Source organism: Narcine bancroftii, chromosome 7, assembly GCF_036971445.1.
Source record: "Narcine bancroftii isolate sNarBan1 chromosome 7, sNarBan1.hap1, whole genome shotgun sequence".
Taxonomy (NCBI): Eukaryota; Metazoa; Chordata; class Chondrichthyes; order Torpediniformes; family Narcinidae; genus Narcine; species Narcine bancroftii.
Window position 1 is genome coordinate 31,055,343 of NC_091475.1, and position 22,631 is coordinate 31,077,973.

Sequence of the window (22,631 nt, forward strand, 5' to 3'; positions counted from 1 at the left end):
TTTCAAATTTATTATCATTCAATTGTACAAGTACAATCTGACAAGTGTTCTGCAGTCCTCAAATGTAAAAAAGTCAAACTATACATATACAGTATATTTATACATGTAATAAATATTGCTTAATAAATATCAGTCTTAGAGGGTTTATATGAGCAGTTCATTTTAGTCACCCAGTAGTCTCACAGCCCATGGGAAGAAGCCAACTCTCAGCCTAGTGGCTCTAGCTCTGATACTCCTGTATCTCTTTCCCAACTGGTATAGCTGAAAGATGCTGTGTGCAGATCCTCAATGATTTTGAGCCCTCTTCAAACAACAAACCCAATCGATCACATTGATTGGGGGCAGGAAGAAGAGAGAGACCTCAGTAATCCTTTGTCACTTTTATGGTCCCGAAGATTGACCTCTGATCCAATACGCTACAGCAATTGTACCTCTCTGATGCAGCCAGCCAGGATGCTCTTGATAGAGTTACTGTAGAAAGTTGACAGGATGGTTGCCAGTATTCTTGCCCACCTCAGTCTTCTTTAGCAGTTGTTCTTGCACCTTCCTTACAAGTGAGATGTGACCAGGATAGGTCACTTTTTAAGTGGATTCCGAAGAACTTGGTACACTACTCACTCCACTATGCTGCTATTAATGGGAGGGTGGTCACTCCTGGTCTTCCTGAAGTCCGGAATCATCTTTTTTGTTTTGTCCACGTCAAGACTCGGGTTATTATTCTCAGACCATTATCACAAGATTTTCCACCTCTTCTCTGTCGTGCCACTGATCTCTGTAGCTAATGAGCCCAACTCGTGTCATCGTTTCTGCAAACGTTTGGAGCTGAATCTGGCATTGCAGTAGCGTAAACAGGAGTAGGCTGAGCACGCAGGCCTGAGATGTGCCAATGCTCAGCATGACTTCCTTATATAGAAATGAAAATAAATCTGAAAGAACTGCACGTATAAGTGGAACTACAGCTCTGAAGGAAAATTAACCATTCATTACTTGCCTTGGACAAAAGCGAATGAAGTCATTGCTCACTCCACACAAATGAAACAGCGAGGAAACTGAAATGCAAACAGGAAATATTTGCAATAGTACAATTTAAAAAAAATTATTTAGACATGTGTGCTGGCCCAGTGTTTTCTTTAAAATTCATCTGAAAATGAATCAGTCGAACAGCTTGTCTCAATAATTCATAAGTTTTGTGGTTTAAAAAATGTTAATCGTTTCTCACAGCAAAAGAATCTGATCAAAACCCTGAGACTTGAAGATAATTTAGCAAAATTATCAGGAGGGAAAGCAGTTAATGGTCGAGAAGAGGGAGGAGCTGGACATGAGAAGATCACTGACGCGATTCAGGATCGGAATGCAATCTGCACAAACCGATTTAACCGGCTGGAGAACCCAAAATCGCCTGTCATTTCAAGATCATTTCCAAACCATACTTGCCAGTAGAATTAAGCGTGGAAGAGGTTCCAGCCCAAAGTCTTTCCCTGCCCCCAGCGTAAAGGGATCGGCAATGGTTCGCATTCGCTCCAGTTCGGTTAAATCGAGCGGCTGAAGATCCGCTTCACGTAGATGTCACATCCCCCCCCAAATTGTTTTTGGTCGTTTTCTGGGTTAAAAAACAAGTCTTGCGCCGGGTCGGACTCGCCCAGGGCCGTGGGCGCGCATTGCCCCCGAAGGCGATCGGCCCAGAAATGGGCGCGGGCGCGACCTTCATCCCCACGAGGGCGACCACCCGATTCCACACCCCCCCCCCTTCCGAATTCGGCCCCACTTCGCCACCAGCACGAAAGTGTCCGCACCCCGGGTGCGGGAGCCCATCCCATGAAAGAACCATTGTCCGCGGGAGGAACAACAGTTTAACAGCCCTGCCCTTTTGAAGCAAACCAAGATGGAGAAGCCCGGGCAAGGGCGGTTTTTAAAATGTCCAAATAAAAAAAAACGATGGAGAGGAAGGGTCTGCACCTTCTGAGGCAGGAGGGCCAACATGGCTCATTTCCACCGGGCAGCAGGACACTTCGTGGTCTGTCCGCCTGAAAATCTCAAGGACGAGACTCGCCCTGAGCCGCATGAGAGGGCCAGAGATCCATTAACGCTTCACATCTCTCTTTAAATCCAACCATTTCAACATTACTGCAATCTTTTTTTAATCTAGATTTTTTTTATTTTAAGACACCGGTTTAATATATCAGGTGGTACAAAAGTAAGGTCTAAATACGAAAAATACGTTATTACACTGGAAACCTCGTCATTATTCTTTTATCAGAATTTTTCAGCGATTCCATACAGAACTAAATAGCTTTTGTCATTGGCTTCTTCAACAGCCTCGTTTTGTTAAGAACTTCGTGTACCATGTGGAGATGCGCGTCTATCTTTGTGCGTTTGTCAAACGAGTTAAGTGTATACAAGACATTACAATTTTATACATCACACATATAGTACAAAGTAGTGCAAAGTACAATGTAATCTCCGCCGGCACAGCCGCAATTTCCATTCCACGAATGAGAGATTTAATAAGCACGTCCAAACAAAGCCTTTCCTTTCTCCCAGCAAAAGACAAGAAATAAAAGAGAAAAGAGGGCCTATTAAATGATCAGTTAAATCGTTGCCTCTATTGGCTTCTAGGTCAGCAGAAAACAACCTTGCAACTTCAGTCAGGCTTGGCTTAACTTCATGACTGAGGTGAGTCCTCGTTACTCGACATGTTCAGTGTCCCCAGCTGCCGAATCCGATTTCTTGTTTGTAGCGGTTAGTTAGGGTGTTTGCTTTTCTGGTCAGTTTTGACAGGACGGTGTATAATCCATTGAGATGATAATGGAACTGTTTCTGCAAGTCCTCTTCGCCTTCCATCTCCTCCATGGTGGCAGCTTTATCCTTTTTCCTGTCGTCTAGCTGCACGACACCCCACTCTATATCGTTCTTGATGGACTTCAGCAAGACGTAGTAGTTGTACATGTCCCGTTTGTCAGAGTAATAGTTCGACGCTCCAGGACTGGAGACGCCATTCACTTCGCTCTTGCTTTCGTCTTCCAGAGGGACATCCCGCAAAAGACTAGGCACCATGACCGTCTGGTCCATGTTATTGACCGCAGCCAGAAATTTGTTCATGGCATTGAATAAGGAGTGCTTCTGGTTGTACGTATCCATAATTTGCATCATTTTGCTTCAACGTTGTGCTTGCGTTCTTCTTCCTGAATGGAACCCTTCAAACTCTCAAGCCTCACCACTTCCTCTTGCAGTGCCACCCGATTGAGCTGCTCTTTGCACTGCAACCAATTCACTTCCTCAGCGGATTTATAAGGAGTGCTACTTGGCGGATTTTGCAAAGCAAGATGGAACCTGTCCCGAGATGACTTGGCCGCCCAGCGTCAAGCCAAACGTCATCAACACCTCCCTCCCCCTTTTGCCACGCTCTGCCGTCCCGACCCCGATTTCAATGGAGCCACGCTGCGCGCGCGCTCAGCGCCACGCCCCATCTCCAGGCAACAAATCAGGCGGCTGACGTCATGACATCGCAGTCACCCCTTTGATCATGGCCAATCACTTGGCAGGTCCTTGATGCATAATTAACCCCGTTTGACGAAGCCACCAATGGCGAATAGCCACATACGGCACTGGAGGACCTGCGATTGGCCTCAGCCTTCATTTTGATAGACAAGGACAGGTTGTGAATGAGGTAAATGGGACTTCAAACTATCCCTGCACTTATTATTTTTTGTGCGTAGTATTTTTTTTCACTTGAGCAGCAAAGAACTAAGGATTTTTAAAAAAACAAAATCTGAATATTACTCATAAAAGTTCTGTATAGAGTTCACTCTCTTGATTATTTGGACATTTTTTGATTTAGACATGCCCTTTTGCAATAATAGCATATTCTGTCAAAATCAAAAAGAGCAGAGAGGGTGTTTCACATCTTTGTTTTGGTTTGTGAAATTATTTCCAATTAGAACCAGAATCAGAATTTATTGTCATGAACAAGTCACAAAATTCGTTGTATTGCAGCAGCGTCACGGTGCAAACATTTATATAAACCACCGTACAAAAATAAATAGAAATAGTGCACAAAAAGTGACTTTGGTTCATTGATCATTCAGGAATCTGATGGCAATGGGGAAGAAGCTGCCATTGTGTCGCTGAGTGTTCATCTTCGGGCTCCCTGTATCTTTTTCATGAAGGTAGCAGAGAGGAGGGCATGGCCTGGGTGGTGTTGGTGGGGGTCCTTGAGGATAGAGGCTGCTTTCATAAGACACCGCCTCTTGTAGATGTCCACGATGGGGTGAAATCTGATGCCTGTGATGTTGCAGGCCAACTGTCTGGAGTTTTTCCTTGTTCTGAGTGTTCAATGACATTAGCCAGTTTTAAATTTTAAATAGAAATTTAGACATACAGCATGGTAACAGGCCATTTTGGCCGACGAGTCCTTGCTGCTCAATTTACACTAATTAATCTACATCTGCAATACGTTTTTTTTAACAGTGGGAGGAAACGGGAGCCTCTGGGGAAACCCACACAGACACAGGGAGAACGTACAAATTTCTTAGAGACAATATGGGATTAGATCCCCGGTCCCGATCGCTGGTGCTGTAAAGGCATTGCACTAACTGCTACGCCAACTATGCTGCCCCAGTTGTACAAATAAACTTTACAGGTTCATTGAAAATTAGGGAGTGGCAGTGATTCAGTTACTCAGAAGATTTTAGATAGGAATATCCTGTACACTGTAGAGAAAAGCCATTAATTTGTTTCTAGTAAACCTGGCTGATTGCCCATCTCCTGGTCCCATTTTAAATATTTCTCTGAAAATAAAAGAAACATTGCAGAAACAAAATCCAGGAAATACTCAGCGAGCCTGGCCGTATCTGTGAGAAGAGAAACAGAATGTTTCAGGAAAAAGACCTTTTGTTAGAACTGGGAAAGAGTCAAAGGTTTGTTAAGATGCAAAAAGAGTGCAGGATGGATGAAAGGGATGTCTCTGATTGGGTAAAACTGAGGTGACAATAGGGATAAGGTCAATGAGTCAATGGGTGCGGTTAAAAGAATGTCAGAGTTGTGAAATGCAAAACAGGAAGCCATGCTCTGGCTTGGCAATCTTCCACTTCTTAGAGGGGAATAAAAATAAATGAGCCAATGTCACAAATCAGTGACTGATACATATGGAAATCGAATTACCCGAAATTGTAGAATTCAGTATTAAGAACCATGACTTGAAGGGCTTGAGATATCTTGTTTTGAAAGGTAAGACTGGTTGGATAACTCTTTTTCTATTGACACGAATACAAAGATCTGAGTTTTCTTATTCCTTTTATGATAGAACATGTAAGGGAAAATTAGAAGCAAGCTACTGGGAGTGAGAGTAGAAAAATGGAGAGAAGGTCTCATCAGAGTATTTTGGAGATTCATCTCACAATGGATACAGTTTCTAAAAATCTATTCTGTTAATCCCTCTTACAAATTTCAATACATATTACAAATTTCAATGAGATCACTAATTATTTCCTAAACTCCAACGAATATGTGTCATTTGTATTTTATGTATCCTCATTACCATTTTCCTTACTTAGACATGGAGATGAACCAAAAATGGAAAAAGAAATGGCGAGCAGTTTTCAATATGTTGCCTTGCAGAAATGATGTGATTGCAGTACAATTTCCATTCTCCAATCCGTTTGCAATGAAGATCAATAAACTATTTCCTTTTGTGTTAATACACAATTAAAATTCTTTACACACTCTTGTCATTTCCCCATGCTCACTTTTCCACTTAGTTTTGAACAATCAGTAAACTTGGATTCAATATACAGTAGTTAGTTCTTTCATGTCAATTTCAGATACTATATGTAGCAGAGGCCACAACAATGATCACTAAGTTCTACCATCTGTTGTATCCACAGTTTCAACTTAAGAGCTCACAAAGAATGCAATGCTAGGTGGTGGTGAGGAGGGTGGTGGTGGGGTGGGGTGGGGTGGGGTCCATGTGAGGCAGCAACAAGGAAAGACATAAATGTGAGCTCCCTTGAGTGCCTCAATAGTTATCTTTTATTTTGGATTGTTATTGTTAAATCCGCATTCCAAAAATTTTCTAAACAAATTTCATCTGCTACTAGTGCATGTCTCGATATAATCTTAGAAGCAAGAAAGACATTTTATCACTAAATGAAGAAACAACGAGACCTTCGTATTTGACAAAGATGGCGACTGGCTCTGGAAAAGGGGGTAAGTTTTCCCTCAAGACAGTCATAGCCATTTGGAAAGCAAGGAAGAAATATTAATACAAATCGACATAATAACAACTGGTATCCAGCTATTGTTAATTAAAATAGAATCTGCATTATCAATGCTAGCTGATCAAGTTAAGGAAATGGAGGGTGTGTTTCAGCTAATGAAAACAACATTATAGAAGTCACCATGCATTTCGAGGAATTCGAGAAAGAGGTGCCGTTGTTGAAAAACAAGGTAGACAACTTGGAAAACAGGAGCAAGCAAAACAATATTCGGATACCTAATCTCGCTGAGAAAGCTGAAGGTTGCGACACAGTTGGATTTTTGGAACAAATTCTATTAGAAATCTTTGGCATCAAAAGCTTTCCTGCTCCCATCATCTGTGAGAGAGCCATCGGTGGTGACGATCCACGGAGACCGAGACTTAGAATCGTAAAACTCCTCAACTTTAAGAACAAGGAGAGGATTATGCACTTGGCCAGGCAAAAAGGAGAGATTCACTGTAGGCACTTTCAAGTTGCCAAAATACCCTGATGTAAAGCCACATATTCTACTCCTATGCAGCTGCTGGGTGGCCACCTAAAAGTGGAGAACCCGGCCAGGAGGAGCACTTACCTAATCCTCCTCCTGGAGATATAATCTCTGGCTCAGAGAATCCCCCGTTGCACCTGAAAACAGCAGTGGGACTATGGCCACAGTCCACAGGAGCCAGCGTTCACTCAGACATGGCTCTCCTTCAGCTGGCACGTTCAGGTGACAGAAAGGTGTCTTTTCCGCACCCACCCGAACATCCCAGCTGCATTCCCCCAGCCCCATCTGCCGGCGCATTATCTGCGTCTGAGCACCTGAAAGCGGCTTATGAAAATAAAAGAATTTACACATTTCCTGACTGTAACCCGAGATTACAACGCCTTAAGGAGGTCAAGAAGAGCCTTCAGGAGAGGGGCATCAACTATTCCCCACACTATCCAGCTAAACCTTGGGTTATGCATAAGGGAGTCACCAAGTGGTTTGTTACTCCTGGTGTAGTGGTGGAGTTTTTGAAATCTTATCGACGATAAGCGCAGAACGGACGGGTCATTGCACTCTATACATTGGATGAAATTGATTTAAGTGATCATTGGATGGATTGCTGTGATCCTGATATGGATCTTCTCCCGACTGGCTATTATGGAAAATGCATCTTCTTGATTTTTGACTTGGCACTTTGTCTCACACTAGTGCTTTAAGATATTTTAGATTTGTGATGTTTCTTTTATTAAACATTTGCATATGTTAGAATTTTAAGTTCTGTTCATATTGCTTTACTAGACTTTGATTGTATTCATTTAGAGGTTGTAGAACCCAGAATTCTTAATTAGTGTGGTTTAATGCTCATTAGATTTTTTGAAACTGTTGAGAACTCTTGTATATTTAGATAGAGTAGCCTACCCCCTGCGGATGTTTAGTTTAGGGGTCGTTAACAGGTGGGTCTCACACAGGGATATGATATGGTTGTTTTTTAATTACTCTCACTCTATCTTTATGCTCTGAGGGTTCTATTATTCTTTTCTTTAAGGTATGATTAGTCAATTTAAGATGATCTTGAATGTAAAGGGGATTTATTCTCCAATTAAGAGGAAAAAATCTTACATATTTAAAGAGATATTGCGTTTATTCAAGAGACTCACATCTCTGACACAGAACATATAAAGTTAAAAAGGGATTGGGTTGGACATTTACTATTTTTCATTTACCACAAAAGCAAGGGGAATAGCAATACTTGTTAATAAAAATGTGAGTTTAGACTAATATCAAAAGACTTTTAGTTAATTATGAACTGAATATGAACATGGTCATACTGATTAATGTATATGGGCTCAACCATGATGATCCCGGTTTTTTTTAATGATTTGGTATTAAAACTTACAACAGCTTTGGACCACTGTCTGGTTGGTGATGACTTCAATTTGGCCCTAGACCCAGCAATGGATTGATCCACCAAGATCTTTTAATTGTTCAAGGGCAGCCTCGGTCCTGGATCAATGTATGAGAGATTTGGGGTTATGCGATGTTTGGCATCAACTTAATCCAAAGGTAAAGGACTTTTCCCTCTTTTCAAATGTCCACAGCTCCTATTCTAGAACTGACATATTTTTAATTTCCCAAAGTATGGTATCCAGGGTTACTGAATGCTCCTATCTACCAGCTATACTTTCTGATCATAATCCAATAAAGATAACTTGGAGGATGGATGTTACACAATTATCATCTTATAATTGGAAGTTTAAAACATATATGCTTAGTGATCCTGAATTTCTCAGATTTATGAATGGCCATCTTGATTTATTTATGAAAACCGATTCAAATTCTTCTTCCTATGCTAACATATGGGCGGCTTTAAAAGCATATATGAGAGGACAAGTTCTTTCATACAGCATGCATAAGATAAGAGAAAAAGGAAAATTCTTGTATCTGTAGAGGAAGAGATTAGAAATCTTGAACGTAAACAGACTTTTACTAAAAGTGAAGTACTTAATACATTGTCTTTAAAATGGATCCAATATAATAATTTATGTACAAGAAAAGCTGAGGCAGATATGGCTAGGAATAACTAGCACCACAAATTCGGAAAAAAGAACTATTAGGTTATTAGCCTAGCAAATAAAAAAAGGAAGATACTGATAGATTTATCCAATCCATTGTTATGGATGATGGCAGATCCCACATTAATTCACAGGACATAAATCAAGAATTTATAAAATTTTATGAAATAATATATAAGACAGATCATGATATAGAAAACATCAAAGCAACATGTTTCTTGAACTCATTAAATCTGCCCAAGTTAGAACCCAAGGACAAAAATAATCTTGACACTGATATATCTGAAATGTTTAAGGAAGTACTGACTAATAAAACTTTCTAGTTCTCTGGAGTTGTCTACAATAACATTACTGCCAAAACCTGAGGACCGTCAAAAATGTACTTCTTAATCTTTTGAATTCAGATTACAAACTTTTATCAAAATTAATTGCATTATCCCTAAAATTATAAATGGTGATCAGACAGGCTTTGTCAGAAACCAATATGGAGCTGACAATGTACGGAGACTTTTTCACACAATGGAAGCGGCTCATATGCAAAATGATCCCATGTTTCACACAATGGAAGCGGCTCATAAGCAAAGTGATCCCACGTTGATAATGTCGATGGATGTGGAGAAGGTATTCGACAGGATTGAACCTAGTTTCCTTTTGCAAATTCTTAAAGCAATGAATTTTGGAAAGAGATTTATTCAATACATTAAAACATTTTTTTGCTGGTCCTAAAGCTCAAATTCTAACTAATGGAGTCCTATTGTGTGCCTTTCCGCTATCCAGAGCCATCCACCAAAGTTGCCCAAGTGCTCCGCTGCTGTTCCCAATAGATATTGAGCCATTGGCTATTGCCATTCGTTCTAATCCCACCATTACCAACATTAAATTTGGCTCAAATGAACACAAACTAGCCCTTTATGCCAACAATCTTTTAGTTTTCTTGTCTGGTCCAACAAAATCATTACCTTCCCTTCTCCAATGTTTCCAACAATACAGTGCTGTTTCTGGATTTAAATTAAACCTTTTAAAAAGTGAAGTCATGCCTTTTAATATACACAATTATTACATCAAGAACCTAGTAAAACCCTTGCAATGGTGATGGAATGGATTTAAATATTTAGGCATAGAAATTAGGAAATTTGCAGACCAAATCCTCAAAGATAATTACATCAAATTATTGAATCGGGTTAAATTAGATCTACAGAAATGGTAGGAACTGCCATTTCCTTTAATTGGAAGAGTGAACTTAATTAAAATGAATGTACTCCCCAAATTTCTATATTCATTCCAATGTGTCCCATTTAAAATTCCCAAAGGTCTATTTAATGCATTAAACAGATCAATGTCCAGCTTCTTATGGAAAGGTAAAATCCCTAGAGTCAAACTCTCAACCCTTCAGGCCCCTTATGCCAAGAGAGGAGTAAATCTTCCTAATTTTAAATGTCACTACCTTGCAGCTCAGTTCTGTCCAATATGGTGTTGGTTGCACTCTGAGGACAATGAGGCTAGATTGCTTACTATTGAACAACATCAACTAAAGAATGTTCCCTTAAAAGTTCTTTTTTTTTAACATCTAAGAAAGCACTCTTAAATATTACTAAGAATCCTATAATTCTAAATTCTTTTGCGATATGGCAAGAAGCTCACGCAGTTATTGGTATAAAAACCTAATTATTTTGGAAAACTCCTCTGTGGAATAACCCCAATAATTCCCACCTGATTGCAAATGGAATTTTAAAAAATTAGGTTAATAGTGGTTTAAAACTGTTAAAGATATATATAGCCAAGATAACGTCTCCAACTTTCAACAATTGTCTAGTAAATTCAATCTACCAAATCATAATTTTTCAAATATTTTCAGATTAGACATTGGGTCCATAACAGTTATACAGATTATCCTCAAATTCCAACAGAATTCCCATTTGGAAAAGCACTTTCTTAGTGAATCCCTGTACACTACAAAGTGTTTGATATTGTTTATTTATATTATTTTAAACAGTAGCTTGCCAATCTATATTAAGAGTGATATTAAAAATAAATGGGAATCAGATCTTGAATGCAATTATGATGATGCTGTTTGGTGTAATATTTTTCAAATGTCTCAAATTGTAGTAATCTCAATTAAGCATAGACAAATACAGTTTAATATCTTTAATAGAACCTACTACACTCCACATAGACGGTACAAAATATACTATTGTGGCGACGCACACATTTGGTGGCCAAGCGAACCGGCACCATGTGCGCATCATCGGAGCAGCTGCATCAAAGATGGCATCATGTGGCGTTTTTTTCTGGTAGAAGCTCGGGGCCCACATGCACGCAGATAGCGCACTTACCTCCTACATCATAGCTTCTGGCGTGCAGGAGTGGGAGCTTCAAATTCCTTAAAAGTGCACTGGTCAAAATAAAGCTCACGAGTTCCGATGAGCCCACCGACTGCTGGCCTCGTTCTTTCACTCAGTAAGCACACTCGCTACACCATAACCTCTCTTCCAATTGTCAGAGATGTAAAACTTGTGATGGAGATTTACTTCATACTCTTTGGAATTGCTCTTATCTGGAAGACTTTGGAAATACATTGTTAGAATAACCTCATATTATAAAAATCAAAATTTCATTTGACCTTAGGGTCTGGATTTTGGGAGATCTACAAGGTCTTAATGTGAGCCATGATAAAAAATACTTTATATTTTGCTTGCGGCCACAGCTGAAAAAAGTGTATCCTACAAAACTGGAAATCTAAATTTCCTCATTCACAGAGGCAATGGTTAAATGAGTTAACATCCTATAATACACCTGGAAATATATTGCATAGTTTGAGGAGAAAACTAGCAACATATGAAAAAATGAGGCTTTTTTTTGGGCCTTATTACCATCATTACACCTCCTCGGCTACTGAATTAGTACGGTTACCTGTCCTCCCGTGCTCCTACTTTCTGCTACATGTAGTAATATATAAACCTTATTAATATACATTAGGACTTCATACCTTACTTGATCAAATTTTGTTTTTGCTATTTTTCAATTGTGAATGTGGGAGAAATTTCTACCATATCAGGGATGTGGGTGGGGGTTGGCAGATTGTTCATTTTTCTTTCTTATGTGTATCTATTTATAAAAATATGGCCAGTTTGCTTCAATAAAAATATCTTTTTTAAAAAAGCTAGTGGATGTTAAAGTAACTGTGACAAACATCTTTTATTAGTTTGCTTCCTTCCTAAATGATGCTGAGACACAGGCAATATTTTAGACATTTTACTGCCACTGGTTTGTAATGAAGATCAGTGAGGCACTCTAGAGGAATATACTGGAGACCAGAAAGCAAAGAATACTCACTGGGTCTGCATATTTCCTACTGACATCAGCAACGACAATGAGTCACTCTAAAGAGGTGGAAAATCTTATGGTGTGAGAATAACATCCTGAATCTCAATGTAGATAAGACAAATTTCTACAGCAAAATTTTGAGAGTGCAGAGTTTGTATGTTCCTGTCAGGATTAAAGGCAAAGTTAACAGGCATACGAAACCTTGGTTTTCAAGGGATTTTGGTTAAGAAGAAGAGAAAGGTGTATAGCAGGTACAGACAACAAGGAGCAAATGAGGTACTAGAAAAGTATTGAAAATGTAAAAAATACTTAAGAAGGAAATAAGGAAGGCAAAAAGAAGACATGAGATTACTTTGGCAGATAATGTGAAGGAAAACCCAAAGGATTTCTACAAGTATATTAAGAGTAAAAGGATAGTAAGGGATAAAATTGGTCCCCTAGAAGATCAGAGAGGTCATCTATGTGAAGAGCCTCATGAGCTGAGGGAGATCTTAAACAGTTTTTTTTTTGCAGAAAACTGGCATAGTGTATAAGGAAGGAAGGGAAACAAGCAGTAGTGGCATGGAACATATATAGAGATTAAAGAGGAGGAGGTGCTTGCTGCCTTACAGCAAATAAAGTTAGATAAATCACCCAGGCCTGACATGATATTGTCTCACACCTTAAGGGAGACTAGTTAAGAAATTGTAGGGCCCTGGCAGAAATATTTAAAATGTCCTTAGCCATGGATGAGGTGCTGGAAGATTGGAGGGTAGGTAATGTTGTTCCGTTGTTTTAAAAAAGTCTCCAAAAGTAAATCATGAAATTACAGGCTGGTGAGCCTGACGTCAGTAGTAATTAAATTATTGGAGGGTATTCTGAGAGATTGGGTATACAAGTGTATGAAGGGCTGATTAAGGATAGTCAACATGACTTTGTGTGTGGTAGGTTGTGTTTAATGAATTTTACAGAGTTTTTTGAGATGGTTATCAAGAAAGTAGATGAAGAAAAGGCCGTGGCTGTTGTCTACCTGGACTTTAGTAAGGCCTTTGACATTTCCCACATGGGAGGCTAGTTCAGAAGGTTCAGACACTAGATATCTATGGAGAGGTTGTAAACTATATTCGAATGGGAAAAGACATAGAGTGGTAGTTGATGATAGCTTCTCAGACTAGAGGCCTGTGATTAGTGGTGTGCCTTAGAGATGTTACTGGTTCTTCAGGAGTTGAGTTACAGGGAAAGATTAAACAGGTTAGGCCAGTGGTTCTCCACTCACATACCACTTTAAATGTTCCCTATGACATTGTTTGTTGTCTATATCAATGAATGCATCAGCAAATTTGCTGTTGACACACAGATAGGAGGCATTGTTGCCAGCAAGGAAGGTTTTCAAAGCTTGCAGAGGAATCTGGACCAACTGGAAAAATGGGCCATAAAATGGCAGATGGAATTTAATGCAGATAAGTGTGAGGTTTTGCATTTTAGAAGGACAAACCAAGGTCGGACATATACAGTATATGGTAGTGTGGCCACTGGAATCGCAATAGACACAACGACACAATCACACAAAGTGTTTTTAGAGTGAATCAAATGGATTTACTCTTCATCACCCACACAACCTTTTAAAAGCCCGAATCACATACTCGACACGCGCTGACGTCATCATGCACTGATGTCTGATGTCGCATGGCCAGTTCGATGCATTCTGGGAGTTGTAGTGCTGCCATAGTGCAGCTACAGTAGGGTACTGAGGAGTGCGGAAGAACAAAGGGATCTGGGAATTCAGATACATAATTTCCTGAAAGTGGCATCACAGGTAGACAGGGTGGTGAAAAAAGCTTTTGGCACCTTGGCCTTCATAAATCAAAGTATTGAATACAGGAGTTGGGATGGTATGGCAAGAAGTTGTATAAGATCTTGACAGGCAGAGTATCATTAAGATTGAAAGAGTGCAGAGAAGATTTAATAGGATGTTACTGGTTCTTCAGGAGTTGAGTTACAGGGAAAGATTAAACAGGTTTGGCCAGTGGTTCTCAACCTTTTTCTTTCCACTCACATACCACTTTAAGTATTCCCTATGACATAGGTGCTCTGTGATTAGGAAGGAATCGCTTAAGGAGGTATATGGGTGGAAAGAAAAAGTTTGAAAACCACTGTTTTAATCGTACCTAATTGGCTCATTATGTGCATGGTTTTATAACTCCAAAGGAAATGGGTCAAATGACAATTTTTCTCAAGCAAAATATTTCTGTATCAATTGGATCTAGAGCAGTGATTCTCAACCTTCCCTTCCCACTCACATACTTTCTTACTAATCCTTTACTAATCAGAGAGCACCTTTAGCATAAGGATTACTTAAAGTGGTATGTGAGTGGAAAGAAAACGACTGAGGACCACTTGGTTAGGACTTTATTCCTTGGAGCATATAAGAATGAGGGGAGATTTGATAGTTTACAAAATTATGAGAGGTATTGACAAGAGTAAATGTGAGTAGGCTCTTTTCCACTTAGATTAGGAGAGATAAATACAAGAGGACATGGCTTTAAGGTGAAAGGGGAAAAGTTTGGGGGAACATTAGTGGGAACATTTTCACTTAAAGAGTGGTGAGAGTGTGGAACGAGCTGCCACCTGAAGTGGTAAATGTGGGCTCACTCTTTAAGTTTTAAAAATAAATTGGATAGATACATGGATGGGAGCGGTCTGGAGGGTTATGGAATGGATGCAGGTCAGTGGAACTAGCGATATGATGTTTTGACACAGACTAGAATGGCCGAATAGCCTGTTTTCTGTGCTCTGGTGCTCTATGATTCTAAATGATTGTGGGTTTCAGGAGAACAAGGGATGAGCACCCTCTACTAGACATCAATAACTCTGCAGTGTAGAGAGTAGAGACCACTGAGTACCTTGGTGTCCACTTAAGTAATGACCTATCTTGGACACACATCTCCTTACTTGCCAGGAAGGTGCAACAGTGACTGAACTTCCTAAGAAAACTGAGGTGAATAGGTTACTGGCTACCATCCTGCCATCTTTATTGGAGGTCAATCCACAGGACCTGAAAAGCAGCAGAGAGGATCATTGGGGTCTCCCTGCTCCCCCCCCCCAAATCAACATGATCTACCAGGATTGTTGTCTGAAGAAGGCTCGCAAAATCATTATGTACCCCTACCACCCAGTATATAGCATCTTCCAGCTAGTCCCATCAGGAAAGGGGTACAGAAGTATTAGAAGCAGAACCACCAGACTGAGGAACAACTTCTTCCCATGGCAATGAGAGTGCTGAATGACTGATGAACTTCTCATTCAAATCCCTCTAAGAATCTACTATAATTGAACAATATTTATTTATTTTTATTTATGTGCTGCATATAAATCACTTGTAAATATATGTAAATATGTGTGCGATGTCTATATAAAGTATGTGTCTGCATGTTTTTACATCGAGGACCATATAACTTGAACTTGAGATTGTACAATTTTCACCAGTACTTTACTTAGTATAAGCGGTATGCTCCCAGAAATGAGAATGCTAGTGTAGAAATGTGTGACTATTAGTCTTGCTGCACTAGGAATTCCTTCCTTCCATTCCTGCTGTTGTGTGGGGAATCACTCCTTCCCTCATTTCCGTGCACTGTTGTGTGGGGAACCTGACACAAATTGAATGATGAAATCATCCCACAACTTGATATGCCTGTGAAGATGAATATTGGGAAGGCCAAATTAAATGGGGTGGGGCCTCCTCTGGCTATTATCCTGAGTGTGGGCTTTTATGGGTGCAGGCAGCTTCCAATCCACATGTTGACAGATTGTCTCTATCCTATGATCTCTCTCACCACCTCCTGTTGATGGAAAATGCTGTCTCTCCCATTCTTGATTTGCCTGCACAGCTCTCCCCAACCAAGAGATATTGTTTTGCAAGGTATTTGAGGCAATGGTACAATTTGGTTGAGCAATGATTGTAGTTTTTAATGTAGTTTGGAGTACTTACTGTTGACTATTGAAAAGTGAAAAGTTTACTCATTCCAACAAGTTCTGTTTTAAAAGGAAATTCTAATTCGCCGTAGTTATAAAATTGTAGCATCACTCAAAACCCAGGTATCAATTATTCATAAATTCAGATTCAGACCTCACTAATTTGAGGCTGTGTAATGTTAACGGAATGTAAATGTTTGCATGAATATGGTCGAGAATGTAATAGGCACTATACTCATTTTACAGAAAAAAATTAAGAATATAGAATGCTGAGCAGCTATCCTACGCTGAATTTTCTCCATTGTTGCTGTCCTTCCAATCATAATTAAAATATTTAAATTAGGGTGATCTACTTCAGGATGACACCTTTATAAAGCTCCTTAGCCCAACACTCGCTAAACTCTCATATGCATAAGGCACCACAAAGGCTCTTCAGCACCCTCTCATTTTCCCATTTCTATAACAGTTCCCAAATTCTGATATGCTTTTGTTGGCATGGCAGTTTTTGATTGCTTTACTTTTTTTAAATTGTCAGCAGACCTATTAGTATATTAGATGGATAAGCAGCATATATGATGACTGAGCGTATAGGTTGAATAAAATTAGATTTATATTCAAGATGTGCTTAGCAAGGATTGGAAGTGGGTTTGATGAGACAGAAATGTTAGTCAGCGCATTTAATCTGTACTGAGATAAGTAAAGGTGAAAACTAGGACGAAATTTAACACAACTTAGTGCTAAAATGATCACTGATACCAGAAATGATGAATGCTTCTAGAAGTCAGCTTTAGGTTGTCCTCTGCGTTATCTTCATGCGGCTGCTGATCACTTACTCCTTCAAGGAGACAATTTTATGAGGTAATATTTATAACATGTATTATGGCTGCAATAAAAAAAATCAGTCAGCAGGAGTGTATCAGAGATCACTCAGAGGCCGTTCCTAGTATAGTCTGGCTACCTCAGCTGAACCCAAGTTTGTGCTGGGTTGTGGATACATTCTGATAAAATATTCAGATTAAGCCTGCCCAAAACTCAATACTTTATTCAAGAAGATTTACTTGGTATCGCTCCACGTGCAATATGTTGTTGATCCATAAATGGTATTCCATTCTTAAGCAGATCAATAGCATATCTGAGATTTTCATATTTGAGGCAATGGTCAATTGAGATTTGGGTAAAATTTTAATTTTAAAAGCCAAGCAGACCTATACTATCTGGTATCTGAGAAATAGCTTCAGGTTTCCAATAGTTTGCTCTGTGAAGTTCATGTGAAATAATGGTTTTATCTGTCGTAACGCACTGGGAAATTATGAACGCGTTATCAGCCAACGATAATAGACCAATACAATGATACCTTACTCTGGACCAGTGGGCAAAGCACACTTCAAAATAGGCACAATGAGAGCTGTTTGCAAATCAAGCATTTGTTTGCATTTTCTAATGAAACCTGAAAATAAATAGGTGCCCAATGAAAAGATTACAGAAAGATAATACCATGGAGCTGCGCTATTTACAAAGGCCAATACTCAACTGCATTTGTCCTCACTGAAATGTATGACCTCAAGTATTACCTCATACATACATCCAGAGCTCAATGTTGCTATTGCTCTAAGATTCTTGGTTTCAGAAACAATCCAGACTGCTGCTGTTGACCTCTCCCAAATCTCAAAGATTGACCTGCTGAGTTTCTCCAACATTGTGGTTTTACTCTCACAGATTATTATTCACTGCTATGTTAGATCATCCATGCTCCAGTCTCAAGGAATAAAGACTTCATCTGCTTTCACATTGGTCCAGATGAGCGAGAAGAATCAAGATGGAACGTATAAAAGTGATCCCCTCTGAGACATTGGATTCATTTCAATTTTCCTACAGACGGAACTGTTCCACTGATGATGCTGTAGCCCTGTTCCTCCACTTCATCCTGACCCACCTTGAGAATAATACATCATATACTAGGCTGCAATTCATTGACTTCAGCTTGGAGTTTAATACAATCATAACCCAGAACCTGGTGGGACTCTACACCTCTTTCTGTAACTAGATTCTGGACTTCCTAACAGAGAGACCACAGTCTGTCCGGGTTGGCAGCAGAACATCGAGCACCATCACACTGAGCACTGGCGCAGCATAGGGCTGTGTGCTCAATCCCCTCTTGTTCATGCTGCTGACCTAAGACTGCAAAGCCAGATCCAGCTCAAAGAGTTTGCAGATGACATGATGGTAATTGGCCTCCAGCAACAATAACGAGTTGCAATACAGAGAAGAGATGGTGAAGAGGTCATCTCATAATATCTTCTTTGGCTTGGCTTCGCGGACGAAGATTTATGGAGGGGTAATATAGTGTGAGAATAACAACCTGAATCTCAATGTGGAGAAGACAAAGGAGATGATTGTAGATTTCAGGAGGACCAGGGATGACCACCCTCTACTACACATTAATAGCTCAGTTGTGGAGAGTACCAAGTCCCTTAGAGCCCACTTAATAAGTGACCTATCCTGGACACACAACATATCCTCACTTGTCCGGTGGGAGCAACAGCGAATTCAGTTGCTTAGAGGACTTAGGTGGGCAAGGCAACTGACCACCATTCTATCAACTTTCTATAGGAGCCTTCTGCCGTTGCTATAGAGCATTGGATTGGAGGTCAATTCACAGGACCATAAAAGTGGTAGAGAAGATCACTGGCTGTCCCTCCCCCCCCCCCCCATCAATGTGATTTTCTTGGGATTGTTATTTAAAGAGGGCTTGCAAAATCAGGGAAGGCTCCTATTGCCCCACAAGCAGCCTTTTCCAGTGACTCCTCGTGGTACGTAAGTAGAACCTTTTGCACTGGGTTGGGGTGAGTCCTGAGGTTAGGTAGCAAGAGCAGTGTCTGTACCAGTCAAGGGGTGGGGGCATGTAGTATCATCTTGATCTTGATTGTTGAATGTATGTATTCATGTAATTTCTCCCAGTCTCTGTTGTTATCCGGTGTATATTTACCTAATGTGTGTGTGTGTGTGTGTGTGTGTGTGTGTGTGTGTGTGTGTGTGTGTGTGTGTGTGTGTGTGTGTGTGTGTGTGTGTGTGTGTGTGTGTGTGTTAGGTTTGCCTAATATATCAACCCTGTTGTCCCGTTTCCATCCCTGAAATAAACTTGCGCTTTCTACCTCAACTTTGGTCTGGTTCTCAACGTGTGGGACCCACACGAACTCGAACAACAGGATGTAGGTAAATTGGGTGGTACGGGCTCCTGGGCTAGATGGGCCTGTAACCGTGCTATATGACCTCTCTTCCCGCGGAGTCTTGCAGCTGAATGCCTTGTTTGCTCAGTACCAAGGAACGGCAGAATAGAGCACTGTGGGAATGTGAATTGGGGACCAAGATCAGAATGACGTTCACAGTACTCCAAAATATCCTAACTAAATGAATGGAGTGGATAAGGAGATGGATTTAATGAGGAGAAAGGCTCAGTGATGTGTGTGCTTGCAAATAAACACAGCTGTCTCTGTCAGAACTAAACAGAACTCTGCAAACATTGTAACAGCACATTTGAAATTAAAGTTGATTCAAACAGATAATGGTTATCGTTTTTTCAATATAACCAACTGCCCAGTTGACTGACAATGGTTATATTGAGACACAGAACCATAGCCAAGGTGCCTTGTACTTACATGACCACATGTTGTTCTAAAGAAGCCATTCCCAACCTTTTGTTTGGCCTTCCTTGTGAGTTGGACTTCATTTAATTAGTGACTGACCGAAACACGCATCTCCTCACTTGACAGTGATTGCACTTACTGAGTGGCTACCGGCCACCATCATGTCAAACTTCTACAGGAATTCTATCGAGAGCATTCTGGCCGGCTGCATCGCAGTGTGGCACAGTTGCTGCAGAGAAATGGATCAGAGGTCAATCCATAAGAGTGGCCAAGAGGAAGACTGGGTCTCCCACACCCACCCACCACCTCCCAATCAACATGATTCACTGGGATCGCTGCCTGAAGAGGGTGCGCAAAATCATTGAAGATCTGCGCTGTATATGGTCAATGGGTCTAAGTGGGAGAAGGCATTCGGCATGGACTAGAAGGGCCAACTTGGCCTGTTTCTGTGCTGTAATTGTAATATGGTTATATGGTAATAATATGGACTCCTGTTGGGAAAATATACAGAAGTATCAGAGCCAAAACTACCAGGCTGTAGTATGAATAATAGCTCTCATGACTGGAGGGAGAACAAATGCTTTTATTAGCTTATAACTAAGAGTAGGGTTCAACAGTAGACTTCAGAAGGGTCTGGGTTTAGGCGGGAAACCAGGGTTATATGTAGGAAGATGGGGGTGGAGCCAGGAGACGGGGCCAGCCATCAGCATAACACCCGACCAGTGAATCCCAGTTCACTACATTCACCCTTGTACAATTTAGGGTCTGTGAATGAAGACAGAGAACATGAGTTCAGAAACAAGTGGTAGCAAAAAGAAATAAACAGTTATTTACAAATTTACAAGTTTAAGCAGCTCGGGGGTATGGAGATCCTGGTGGAGAGCCTTTGCACTGGGGGGGGGCCTCGTACTCCTTGGGTCTCCTGGTCCCCTTGTGAGGGAAGAGAGGTGGGCTGGGTCTCCGACTCAATGATGGAGGGTGGTGCACTTTCCTCCTGAACTGGATCCCGCTGACTGAGGGTGGTGAGAATGATCTCCCTGGCTTGCAGGGCACCTGAGGCACTGGACCCTCTGTTCTGGCAGGTGCCAGGTCCCTGATGGAGACGGTATCGTCCCTGCAATCTGGGTACTCCATGTAGGCATACGTGGGATTGGCATGGAGCAGTTTCACCCTTTCCACCAGGGGTCAGTCTTGCTTCTCCTCACGTGCTTCCTAAGAAGGACTGGGCCAGGAGTAGTCTGCCAGACTGGGAGTATAGTTCCCGATGCTGACTTTCTTTCTAAAGTGAATAGGAGCTTATGAGGAGTAGCGTTGGTTGTGGTACATAATGGCGACCGGATGGAGTGGAGCACCATGGGGATGACGTCCTGCCAGAGTGAGTCTGGAAGGCCTTTGACTTCAGGGCCAATTTGATGGCCTTCCAGACTGTGGCATTCTCCTTTTCAACCTGCCCCTTCCCCTGGGGTTGTAGCTAGTAGTCCTGCTGGACGCGATGCCCCTCACCAGTAGGTACTGACATAGCTTGTCACTCATAATGGATGAGCCCCGGTCGCTATGAATATAGCTGGGATTCCCAGAGTGAAAATGGAGTCTAGGGCCTTCATAACTGACAAAGTGGACGTGTCTGGGCATGGAATGGCAATCGGGAAGCGTGAATATGTGTCAATGACAGAGAGGAAGAAGGTGTTCCCATTTGTGGAGGGGAGAGGTTCCTTAATATCGATCCTGAGCTGTTCAAAGGGCTTGGATGACTTGATCAGATACGCCTTTGCGGGGCGATAGAAGTGCAGTTTGCACTCTGCACAGACCTGGCAAGACCTGGTCATTTCCTTGACATCTTCCATGGAGTAGGGCAGATTGCGCGCCTTGACAAATGAGCCATGTGGGTGACCCCTGGATGACAGAGCTCATTATGCATAGACTGCAGATGGCCAGTGTGTGCAGAAGCACAGTTTCCTCTGAATAAGGCATCTGGAGGGTCGTTAAGGGCTCCTAGCTGATAGGCAATGTCATAATTGTAGGTGGAGAGCTCGATTCTCCCCGTACCAATTTTGTCATTCTTGATTTTTCCCCTCTTGACATTATTGAACATGAATGTGACCAAGCGCTGGCCAGTGAGGAGTGTAAATCTTCTACCAGCATAAATCTTCTCCAGTGCCCTACAGCTTGTACAATGGCTTGAGCCTACTTTTCCACCTATGCGTTCTGGCGATCGTGGCTTTGAAATATCCAAGAAAAAAATGCAACCGGCCTGCCCACCTGGTTGAGGGTAGTGTGGATGGCAGCTTTCGCAATGTCTTTCCAGAGGTAGTTAAAAGCCGTTTGGGCTTCAGCCGAGAGGGAGAAATTAGTGGCTTTTAAGAGAGGACGAACCTTATCAGTGCATTGAGGGATCCACTGGGCATAATATGAGAAAAACCTCAGGCATTTCCTCAAAGCCTTTGTGGTCCTGTGGATGGGTAGCTCTAACAAGGGGCACATCCTATCGGGATCAGGGCCAATTATGCCATTCTCCACCGTAGCCAAGGATAGCCAACCATTTAGTCCTGAACACGCACTTGTCAGTGAGGTTCAGGGCTTTCACCACCTGGACAAAACTCTGGAGGTTGGCGTCAAGGTGTGGCCACAGAGGGTGACGTTATTGAGATAGGGGAAGGTAGCCTTCAACCCATACTCGTCCACCATTCTGTCCATCTGCCTCTGGAAGATAGAAACCTCGTTAGTAATACTGAAAGGGTCCCTCCAGAATTGATAGAGACGACCATTAGCCTCAAATGCTGTATATGGTTGGTCCTCGGAATGGATTGGCAGCTGGTGATTGGCAGCTTTCAGGTCAATGGTTGAATATTCTGTGTGATATCATTCACCATGTCAGAAATACGAGGGAGAGGGTATGCGTCCAGGAATGTGTACTGAT

At 41.3% G+C, this 22,631-nt stretch overlaps 1 protein-coding gene across 1 annotated transcript; it reads right to left on the reverse strand.

Moving 5' to 3' along the window:
- Positions 1-2,132: 2,132 nt before the first annotated feature.
- mid1ip1a (MID1 interacting protein 1a) lies at positions 2,133-3,452 on the reverse strand. Its single transcript, XM_069889392.1, has one exon. It carries the CDS (start codon positions 3,148-3,150, stop codon positions 2,698-2,700), a length of 453 nt encoding a protein of 150 aa, XP_069745493.1. The 5' UTR covers positions 3,151-3,452; the 3' UTR covers positions 2,133-2,697.
- Between the last annotated feature and the right edge of the window lie 19,179 nt (positions 3,453-22,631).

What these genes read in the sequence shown, in the direction of transcription:
- mid1ip1a (XM_069889392.1), bottom strand. Translation starts at nt 3,150, where the DNA reads ATGATGCAAATTATGGATACGTACAACCAGAAGCACTCCTTATTCAAT.